General features: G+C 35.2%; 1 protein-coding gene across 1 annotated transcript; it reads right to left on the reverse strand.

Moving 5' to 3' along the window:
* Positions 1-2040: 2040 nt before the first annotated feature.
* On the reverse strand, positions 2041-3007 carry LOC118736643 (cuticle protein 8). The gene is made up of 2 exons (XM_036466690.1): positions 2884-3007; positions 2041-2801 (listed from the first exon to the last, which is right to left on the reverse strand). The coding sequence occupies exons 1-2, from the start codon at positions 2893-2895 to the stop codon at positions 2460-2462; spliced, it is 354 nt and encodes a 117-aa protein (XP_036322583.1). The 5' UTR covers positions 2896-3007; the 3' UTR covers positions 2041-2459.
* Between the last annotated feature and the right edge of the window lie 8978 nt (positions 3008-11985).

Consider the following 11985-nt stretch of genomic DNA (forward strand, 5'->3'; position numbering starts at 1 on the left):
CAGCACAATTTTTAAACGACTTCAAAAAAGGAGGAGGTTATGAGTTCGTCGGAATATTTTGTTATTTTTTTTGTGTTACCGCATATCTTTGAACCACGTTAACCGATTTCTATAATTTTTGGTTTAGCAGAAAGGTAGTACCTCAGAGGTGGTTCCGATCTTTGGGCCATGAAGAAATTAACGGTAATCTTAAATTTTTATATCAGAATTGAAGTCGGTTTTGTTTTTTGTTTAAAACTTACTTGTTGACGTAATTGTGACGGAACTAACAGCTTTAATTGATGTCTGGCTGTCACTGAAAACGAACACCTATTCAGTACGAAGTTCGTTTACAGCCCCCATTATAGCTGAGACCTCAGCCTGGAAGACAGTACAGTAGTTCAGTAGTCGAAATTAACGGCTCAGGGTAAGGCTGCGAAAAATAAGCCCCCTCCAACTACACCAGCCATTTTTGAACCATCTGTGAAAATTACTATCCTACCGGGTGGTGTATAGTAGTTTTCTACCCATTCATCCCTGCTTGGGATTTTTATGACGAAGTTTCTATCCGAAACCGGAGTTTCAATACAACAGTCTGTATAACCCGGAAGAAAGCTATATTTTTTCAGAATGCAGGAGTGACTCAGCAGTCCCGATTCCCATTTTACTACCTCTCTTAACCGAAGTGCAGCAGGAGATGCCATCTGCTCATCCACTGGATCTAGTAGCAGAAGATCCAAAAAGATATTCAAAGCATCATTTGTCGTTGTCCGGATTGCTCCGCTTATGCAGATCCTACTAATCCTTTGTAATTTGCTGAATAGATTAAGAATAGAGACCTTGTCCAAGGGATGCCACTGTACTATAATTCCGTAAGGGAGAATCGGTCTGATCACCGCTGTATAAATCCAGCGGTATATACTGAGGCTCAGCTCCGATTTCTTACCAATGGCCCTCTTGCACAAAAATAGGGCCACGAAGTCTTCTTATAGCGTTGGACTATGTTCTCTTTCCGGCTCAGTAAGGCTTAAGAGTCGCCCGTTTAGTTCAGGCGGAGTCAGTAGCGGTGTCTTGCATCTTCTCGTAAAGAGAAGAAGTTCCACTCCTGCCGAATTAACGCAGAGACCACAACGCGGAAGCCATCTTGATACATCGCGAAGTGCCCCCTGCATCAAGTCGCACAGAGTTTACGGGTACTTGTCCCCCATATGCGATGGCTACGTCAGCCGCATAAGCGACAACGCTTCCCTAATTCGTTTCTCATAAGAGAGAGAGTTCACGGTTAATTTCTAAAGAGCACAGAGTGAGAGCACGCCACCCTGAGGTGTGCCTCTTGTCACATAACGTCGTACCATGGCAAACTAACGAATGTGAAAGTTGTAAAAAATGTTCGTCATTAGGAAAAAGTGTGGACCACTTATCTATGCATTTTTGCATATTCGATAGTTTGACATTTAAGCGATGAAACGATGGGTAAAACTAGCACCTGCGCCATTGCAAGATCCTTCTGGATCAGCGTCGATGAAAGGAGCTCCTTACGCTTGCAAAGCCTCAGCTCTCGCTGTTGGTGAACGTTTTGACAGGTCACTATGCGATTGAAATTCACCACTTGGTGTTAGAAATCTTGCCTGATCCCTGCCGTAGGATGGTTATGTGGATGCATTTTGACTCGCACTTGTAGCCTATCCTCGAGGAGCTCTTGGGCATTGAAAATAGCCGCATTCGTCTCCGTTCAGATTTACGTTATTTTACAAAGGACATTTTTCTAAATGCCCCCTGTCTGGGACAATCACCGTAACCTAAAATTTGGTTAATCGAAAATTTACAAGGAACAATTTTTCTCTTTTTAATTCATTTATTTTATGTTTAGAAAGATACTCGTAGATACATTTAGATCATCGCTTTTTCAATCCGTTATTGTTCATCTGTACACATACATAATAGTAAAATTAAATTTCGCGAACAAAATTTTTTTATGTGGTATTTATTTATTCATATGAGTATAGCGTCGTCCACATGACATGCGTTAAAAAAGTAGCATAGTTAAAGTGGAGTTTTTATTTTATTATTTTTTTTTTAATTACATTGCACTTGCGCACGTCAGGTTGTCTACGAAATTGGTAATAGTTTCAAAATTAGATAGTATGTAGTATAAATTATATAAATAAAAAGTACTAGATAGTAGTGGTAAAGTATTTAAGGCCGAACTCAATTTTTCATAGCCACAAATAAGCACTCGAATTCCTATAAATTTTTTCTCCTCCTAGATCATGTCATGTGGAAAACTGTGTATAAATTTCCTATACGATTTATGCGTATGTAGGTATGTATGCATATGTATTTAGTATGTAGGAAGTAGAGCATGTATACAATATGCTTTAGCATCTTTTTGAACCGAACCAAACTGAACATAATTAACATTTGCGTAAATTTGTTTTTTCTGGGTTGCTCTTCAACTTTCCCCGCAGCCTGTGTACATTTTAACGGTGATGTATTGGTATTGGCAATTGACGAATAACCGGCACTTCTCGGTGCACTTGAGCGGTGAAACCCAACAATGGATCAGAATTGTATTCCACAATACGACGCTGGCCATCGGGCTCGATCAACGAATAACGCCCCGTCACATAGTCGCCGTGACGATGCTCAAATTGATCCTTCACATCACCTGTATGGCTATCGTGCACAGAATAATGAAACTCATATTGGGGTGGACTATGCTCTTCCAATTCGATGGGCAAACCAATTGGGCCGCCATGACCGATAAGGCCAGCATGGATGATGGAGGCGAATGAGCTGAGGGCAACCCAAGTAAGCACATACTGCAATAGAGACGAAAAAGTGTTATTCAAAAACAAACAAAAAAAGTGAGTTCCGTAAATTTAACAGGAAACAGCTACTAACTATGGCTTTCATGCTGGCTGCTGGCTTTAATTACGTTTTTAATAATCGCACTTTTTAACGAAGAAGGACTACGACTGGTGTTGGCGCTGATGCTGCTGCTGCTGCTACTAACTCAATTGTTTAACTGTATCTAATGCTGTCTGGCCATTCAAGACTTACTTTTATACCTATTTATTGCGTGTGGTCTGCAAGTGAATATGATACGCATGCGCGCGCGCTTGTTGGACACATCTTCCGCTCAATAGGTATGTAGTACTTCATATGATGTTGATAGCCCTTTCGAGGTGGTTGTTGTTGTTGGTGTTGAACTGTCCTATTGAGCTGCATTCAACGCGCCGACGCGTCATTGTCACCGGATCCAACTGCCGGTATGTTCTCTTAGATTGCCTTTTGATTAGGTAAGTGTGCGAAATTAAAAAAAAAAATATGTATAAAAACTATAACAAGAAATAATAATAAAAATAAAAATTTGATTAGCCTCTTTTCGGCGTGCACCAACAAATACAGGTACATATTTAAAATTATGCAATTACTTATATGAAATATTGTATCCATTAGGGTGCACCCTAAATATGCAGATGAAAAGACGTACATACATATATGTGTATGTCGTAAACCTTCTAGCGTAGAAGACAAAACTTCTCAGGTAAAAAATCATTCAATTTTTCAAGGAATATAGAGTTTTACCTATTGCCATTTGGGCGTATCTGAAACTTTTTGTTCCAATATGAAGTCATGGGGGGCATAGATAGATACATGAAACCCTACCAAATAGTGAAAAGGTGCCAAGTCCAACTTCAAAATTTAGTTGTTGATGCTGAATCCCCCATTGTGCGAAAGAACATCGATTTATGACTGTCCTGAACAATTTGCAAAAATGGATTTGGCACCTTTTCACGTTTAGCTAGCAATAAGTAGAGTAAGAACCGCTACCAGTAGGTATATCGTGCACTCAGCTCATCGCATCACTACATCCAGACATAAGGCCTCTATAAATTTTAGAACAGATCAAAGGGGTAGGGAGTGTATTTGCTCTTCTCTTGGCCATATATGTATATCCTATGCACCTCGCCCTTCTCCGTGAAACAGCCTCACACTCTAGAAGAGATGCGCTGATGTCTCTTCGCCGATGCCACAAAAACTATTTATCACTTGACCAGATTCCTAGCTTATGCAAGTGGCTTCTTAGCCTGCAATGGCCTGTCAAAATACTTGTAATAATTCAGTGCCTCTCCTGGGCCTGGTTTATGAGTTACCTACATACATCTCTTACATTACAGCCCTCTAACAGGCTCTTAGGTCGGCGAGGACTCAATTTGGTATTTTCTTTTCTGAGCGCTTCCTTTATCGTGTTGGGACTTACCGCAGTTAGGGCTCAGGTCCTATCAGGGTCTAGGCAGCAACCATTCTGGCTAACTGATCGCCTTCCTCATTTATTTCGCCTCCCTTGTGCCCTGGCACCCATACATGTTGGATAGCATTGTCCTCAGCAAGAATATTAAGCTTCTCTATGCACTCACTCGACATGACATCAAATTTTCCATTATATTGGGCTTTTAGCTCGTAGTCTTTCAGGCTGAGATACTAGCTTTCACAGCCTACGCCAGGATAAACCTTGAGAGTAACCTCAAGTTACATACTTGTTACCCACCTTCTCTATCATATTCTATGGATTTTTCTCCCCACCGAGGGTGATTGCCGCTTTTGTGTTGAAGAAGGGAAGGCGTCGGGGCACATTATACGTGATTATCCGGCATTGGCCTCACTAAGGCTGAAATACTTCAGTTCTTCCACAACAAGTCATTGTTGTCATTTAAGACAAAGGGATGCTCTCAAAAGCCAAGTAAATAGTAACACAGATGACGTCGATATCTGGGGCAATTTTCTTTAATGACACCACCAAAGAGTTGCATGGCTTTACTTTACTTCCAACTTTAATTTATTGTGAGGCTCTTTAACGCAAAAAATTTATTGACTTTGACCGAACCTGTAGGCTATTCTGCCTAGGTCTCCGTCAACACATTTATTGATTCGTCATCGTACGAGTCCTAGCGAATTCACATTCCTCACGTAAATTGGAACTGTTGTTGGCAATTTTATAGATTCTTCCGTGAAATCTCTCTTCTCCATGGGGGTGAAATAAAAGAAGGCTGAAGGGGATTTACATTTACATCCTACACTAATGTGCCAACTTTGGTTACAACTGAGGCAGCAGATCCCACAGAGTCGAGGATCCATGTGCTATTGGTTTCGGAATCCGTAGACACTTCGGAGCCTACACCGCTAGCAGTTGCGATCGACGATAGTGCGTCAACCGATAACTTTTGAACAGCTTGTGGTTCAAATTTTGTTCTCATGAGTGTCGTTGAAATGGAAATTACAACGCGGTAATCCCGAGTAGGTCGATAGGCAACTAGAGTCCGCATACCAGGGGCCAAGCAATCCCCTGGGTAGGCATACGTCATCATATGCTGGTCTCCCTTGGAATTGGTGTAATTTATGGAAAGAAGATACACCTCAGAAGGCTGTCGAAAAAATGGGAGAGACTTAAGACAAATTAATTACCGCGATTTACCTCTGCTATCAACTTCTCCTCCCTGAGAGGTTTCTTCTCCCCGCCCGACTACCATTATGTATTCATCAGTTTCCAGAAGCCTCGAACGTGAGTATCGCACGGAAGGTACCTTCAGAGGACTGATACGCACTAGCGTGGGCTGAAAATCCGATTTTTTAGAATTTTGAATGGTAATAGCAAAAATATGGTTAATTATGCTCTAAAATAAATCAGCGAGAAATGTCAACATTTTTGGTCAATATCCTAAGCTCGCCCAAGTCCATCAAAGTTCAAGTACTGAAAAAAAAATTTTCTGAGCTAACTTCGAGTCTACAAAAAAGGTCCATATACCAAATTATGTAGGACTAATACCTTCGAAGATTATTGCAATTTTAATAAAAATTTATTAATTAACTTATTAATTAATTTTTATTTTTTGGGCATATTGAACTTTGATGGACTTGGGCGAGCCTAGGATATTGACCAAAAAATTCCAAATTTCACACAGATTTTTTTAAAGCACCAGGGACCTGTTTTATGTATCGGTTTTTTGTTGAATATTTTATTTACGTGAAATACATTTTTGTTCTTTTATATAAAAATGCAATTTACACCAAGGCGAATTCTTATTAGGGGATAGCAGGAGTACAAAAACCAAAAATAAACTCAAAAATTTTACGCACAATGCCCGTAAGAATTACAGAATCACTTTGACATTAAGAACCACCGAGTCGAGTCCATCTGCTCTGGTAACACAATCTTTTATGAATTCGCAATGTTTTGTCCTAATGAGTAAAAACGATCTGATATTGGTTATTTAAAAAAATCTGCCATCTTGTACCGTTTTTTTAAGTAAAATCTAGTTACAAATATTAATTTTTTCGAAGTCCGTGTACTGGTAGCCACGTTAACCGATTTCTATAATTTTTTTAAAGGAGAGGCGGTCCATTACTAATTTGGTTTAGATCCGATCATTGGATTATGATGAAATTAACGGTACTCTTAAATTTTTGTATGAGAATTGAAATTTCTTACATACCTACATATTTATTATTGGGTAGAGCTATGATCAGCCATTAATACTCAAAATTGTACGGCTCACCTAAGTGTCTAGTGTACTTTAGGGAGCATCACTCTCCTTCTAAAAAAATGGTTCCTCTGGTCCATCGGAATTATAAAATATTAAACAATTTTTATTGAGCTAGAGGTCGTTTTAAATGAAAAATTATTGGTAGAATTATAAATGGTAGAAGTAAAGATGCTATTTCGGAGATAACCACATCTCCTCATCAGACTTCTTCATCGCGGTCAATAGGTTTCGAATCAGCGACTCTAACTTACAAGCCAGTGGTCTACCGACCGCGCTAAGTTCGCCTTACAAACTGTTTTTGCTTTTCCACTTTTTCATATGTCAACCCAACACAATCAGGGGCAGCTATTCTGCTACTATTTAGACTTGATCATGTGGTTATTGCGGTTATGGATTGTCCATAAAACTTATATTTTAAGGCTTCCGCAAAAAATATTTCGGAAAAATATTAAAAAATATTTTAAAATACCTCCAAAAATTTATGTTTTTACAAACAAGTTTTTTAAAGTAATTGTTCTAAAAAATTACCTCAGATCATTGCAGAGCTTAAGCTTAAAACGTTTGCATACCATTTTTTTTTTTTTGATCAATCAATATCAACGATATTTTCGGAGATATTTGCAAAAGGGTCCAGCTCCCGTTAATCTTAAGTTTTATGATTCCGATAAAAACCGTTACTTTTTTTGATGATGCACTGTAATGTACATACATACTAGTATGTATGTTGGTAGGCATACAATATTCCTATTATACAGACAGCAAATCATAAAAGTGCAAGTAAGACAAAATAACAACACACAAAAATATGTACTATAGTACTAACTAACTAAATAATACACATAACAACTAAGTTGTAACTAAGTAATAAAAAAGGAAATGTTGCAGTTACACAGTATGTAGATAGTCGTCTCCGAGGCAAGGGTATCAAATTCGTCTACGAATGCGAAAGTCAGTCAGCTAGTAACTGTCAAGAGTTCGTACTGGTGGCTACTGTTGGTCAGATGGCAAATCAGCTGGTTTTGCAAGTACATACATAAGTACGTACTGAATTTGTTTTTAAAAGTCAAAGTAAACTCGGTGAATTGGTTTAAAGATATCACATTTCGGGGCACAGCAATTCGTAAGGTATATGAAGTGATACAAAACAATATGAGAATTAGGAAATTATGTACAAACATACCTTAAGCTCTTAAGACGTATTCAGGTGTGTGTATGTGTGTGTGCGACTTGAGTCTTTACCCTGTAGTCAAATGAACTAGTTGTAAACTACCTTACAACTAGTATGAACCGCATGCCCAACTAGTCAGCCAACTATCTTTTTTCCATGCAATCAACTGGTATTTTTAACATGGGGATGTCCTACGATATGGCAATTGTCAGATTTCGGTCAGAAATATACCAGTATCATACTAGTTCAAAACAGACAGAAAAATACTAGTCTAATTATGGACCAAAACCACTACTTTGGGATTAAAAAATAAAATGAATTCATGAATATGCAATAAAGAACTTTTAAGTACACTTTAATATATAACACATTTTTATTTAGCAGCCTTAGATTTGCCAATAATTTGCGTTAAATTTTTTGAGTATTAATTAAAAGAAAAAATAAATGCATAGATATTGCAAACTTTCGAATATAAATTTAAATTCATTTTTCATAAAGTGTTATTAAAAGGAAAAGGTTTCAGGTACAATAAATACTATATTTTTATCTTTTTTAATAATATGGAATATGCAAAAGAAAACATTTTAGTTAAAAATAAAATGAATTCTTTAGATAATTTTTAAGTGAACTAAAATAAAAATAGTAGTTTTCATTAAAATAAATTAAATTCATTAACTTTGCACATTTCAGTCTATTATTAAAAAAAATAATAATAATAATTAATGTTTAAAATTTGAGATTTGGATAAGAATAAAATAAATAAGTAATTCAAGCAGTTATTAAATATTCTTAATTTTTGTCTATAGTTTAGCTTGTTGATATTAGAAATTTATCAAATAATTATATTAATAGTGTAATTAAAAAGTCAAGAATAATTGAAACTGATCAATAATAACAAAATAATGATGTAATTAAAACTAATGAATTAAACGGGTATCCAAAAAAACATGCCTTAAATAATAATCATTATGAGTATTAATCATTATTTAACCGGACTAGTATAACTGAATACGTATTCGATTTAATGGTTTACAGTATACCCAAATAAAAGTTATAATATTTTGTGTACTTTATTGTAGTAAACTGTCGAAGTTAAATAAAACAGGGCCTGAATAAATCGTTTTGTACTTGGTACAAGTCTGGTCATTTTCGAACTAGTTCGATTTCAGTCAGGGAATTCTAGTTGTAAACTAGTGTTTTTCCTGACTAGTTTGGGATTTCACTGCAGGGTACTTTCAAGTCTACACATACTTTGAAGATAAAATAGTTTTTTTTTAATTACATTTTTATTATTACTTTTTATTATTTCACACGTTTCGAAATTCAGTTAAGTACACATTTATAAATACTTAAAATATATTTTTGTTTACCTAATTCCAATGCATTAACATGTAACGTATTTATATTTACTTATATTGTTAGGCATAAATGTGTACATATGTATGTGGCATATAATTCTGTACAAATTTAAAACATATTCATATGCGGTATCATACAACTTGTTTTTAGATGATAGGGGCATTCAGGCTCAATATGCTATATAGTGCTTATAATAACTATAAGATACCTACTTATTATTTAATTCAAAAATAGTTCTTATAAAAATATAATTCATTCTAAAATAAAAACCACATAAATTTCGTTTCCAAACTTTGTATAAAGATAAAAAAACTCAACTGGCTTTCATCATCAAAATTTAACATTTTTTATTCAGAATTTTTAGAAAAATTTTGGGTATGCACTTTTAGTAAAATAAAGTGCAAGTTAGTCCAACATACTTCGTATGGAAGAAAACAAGTGACACCGTCAATAAAAAAAAAATTTCCAAAAATTAATGGTAATTTGGAGTTACTTTAAACCTGCACTTTACAGCGTGGCGACGAATAACTGTTACCCAGTTTTTTTTGAGAAATAAAAGGGTCCTTTATAAATTTTGCGAAAAAAGTATTTTATTGTTAATTTTCCACAGATTTTACTTTAGTTGTATTAGTTAGTTTTTAAATTTTAATCCTTATCTACATTTGCCAGCAGTGTAAACTTTGAGAGAAAAGTTCATTTGGCACGCAAGTCTTTTTCAGGTGTATTTTTTCTTAGGCTTTGTATAAAAAAAGTACAAAAAAGAAAAAAACTGTATAAGGTTGGTCGAATGAATGGCCGTCCTAGTCACCAGTCCCGAGTCTATTAGATTTTTGAGTATGAGGCCTTATTTTGGACAGAAGGGGGAGTATAAGTGACTTAAAATGGAGAAAATTAGCCTATGGTTACAGAAGATATGGAACAAATTAACTGACGAGGAGCTGCGTGCCAAATGAACTTTTCTCTCAAAGTTTACACTGCTGGCAAATGTAAATAAGGATTAAAGTTTAAAAACTAATTAATACAACTAAAGTAAAATCTGTGGAAAATTATCAATAACATACTTTTTTCGCAAAATCTATAAAGGACTCTTCTATTTCTCAAAAAAACCTGGGTAACAGTTATTCGTCGCCACGCTGTATTACACTAGAATTGAATGAGATACTGCATACCCATTTTTTCTTTTTTAATGTGAAAATTTTATCAAACTTTTTTATTTAAATTTTTTTCAAGGTTTGAAACTTAGATTCAGATGGTTTTTGTTACAGAATGAACTATACTTTTATAAAAAAAAAATATAAAAAATAGCTCAAATTAAATTTAAAAAAATTGATAGTAAAAATTTGTGAATTCGCGTCATGCATAAAATGTGAGCTTAATCTCAGACTCAACTTTTGCACTGATGGAGTGAGCTTAAGCTCAAGAATTTGTACAGAAAATCGAGTCGGAGCTTAAGCTCACTTTTTGTGCATGAGGCCCAAAATTTTAAATTCATTATAAAGCGTTTCGGGGATTTTATAAGCAGTAGAAGTTGAAAGCGTGGCCGAAAATAACGATAAAATACTAAGATTTTTGTTTGCATGTCATTGCAAAATTGTTATTTTTATTTTTTCAATAGTAGTTATTTCGAATTTTATTTTTCTCCGATCATTTTTAACCATTAGAATGGCGGCGGCAATCTTATAAGCGTTAAAAATACTTTCTAATCAAAAAAATCTAGTATGAAAATATCGCTTATGGTAGATCGAAAAAAACCACAAAAAAAATAATACAATTAGTCTTGATCGATAAAAAATTAAAGAAACGACAAAATTTGAGAAATTGAAGAAGGGATACACCAACATAATTACTTCTTATGTTGTGTTTTTTACTTGGAAATTAATAATCACAAAATTAAACTCAGAACTTTAATCAAAAGAATAAAAGTCCAAAAATAACAATCAAAATTTATCTAAAAAATGAATACATAAAAAAATTTTCAAGAAAGTAAAAATCATACGATAAAATCAACGATTGAATTTGATGAATAAGGAGTACTTCAACATGATTATATTTTAAGTCAGCTCTGATCGAAAAAAATACGAATCCAAAAACAAGATTTTTCTTGATCGAGAGAATTTTAACGGTTAAAATGTGATTTTTATATAAATATCATAGCTGTTACGGTCTTTGGTTGAAACAAATAAATCTGAGAACACATCAGCTTAAGTGTTGCTGAAAATTTATATAAAAAGTAACACATAATGGCGTTAACTTGCCTAGCCTGAATACGCCTTATAAAGTTTTGCTCCTAACTGCAGCCGCTAAAGAACCAAATAAGTCCGAACACAAATAAGGGATGGTCCAAAACCAAGCTCGATTTGTTTCCTTTGAACAACATATTGATTCCTTAATTTACCTACAATTAATATTCGAAAGCTTTGTTAGATATTTTATTCCAAATTGAATTCCATACCCACCAGATCTCAGCTTTTATCACCCTAATGTCAGTAAATTAAAGCTCACCAAAAATAATGAAACTTTTGCAAAGGACGTATTTTGAATATTCCAATAGAACTAGAATAGATGTCACCTAAATATGCAAAACAAGAAAAGGCTCCGGGGCCTGTAGGAGTCGAGGCAGCAGCTATTCTAGATAACTGATCAGCTTCCTCATTTTCTTCGATTTCCATATGTTCTAAATATCATTATGCTCATTCAGGGCGTTAAGTTTCACTACACAGGACCAAAGAGCATTTGACATCGAAGGACGATAGAGCTCTCTGTGCCGCCTAGCTATCATTTAATATAAGGATCCTCTCAATTCGATAATTCCTACAAAGGTTAATCTCTGCTCACAGAATAATAGCATAGAGTTTCGCGTGGGAACGAATTTTAAACCTTACACTCCCTTCTACGAACTCAATGGGTTCCCTGTTTACAACCATAAGTTGG

This window comes from Rhagoletis pomonella, unplaced genomic scaffold (genome assembly GCF_013731165.1).
Source record: "Rhagoletis pomonella isolate Grant_MI unplaced genomic scaffold, Rhpom_1.0 Rhpom_scaffold_00003, whole genome shotgun sequence".
In the NCBI taxonomy this organism is placed as follows: domain Eukaryota; kingdom Metazoa; phylum Arthropoda; class Insecta; order Diptera; family Tephritidae; genus Rhagoletis; species Rhagoletis pomonella.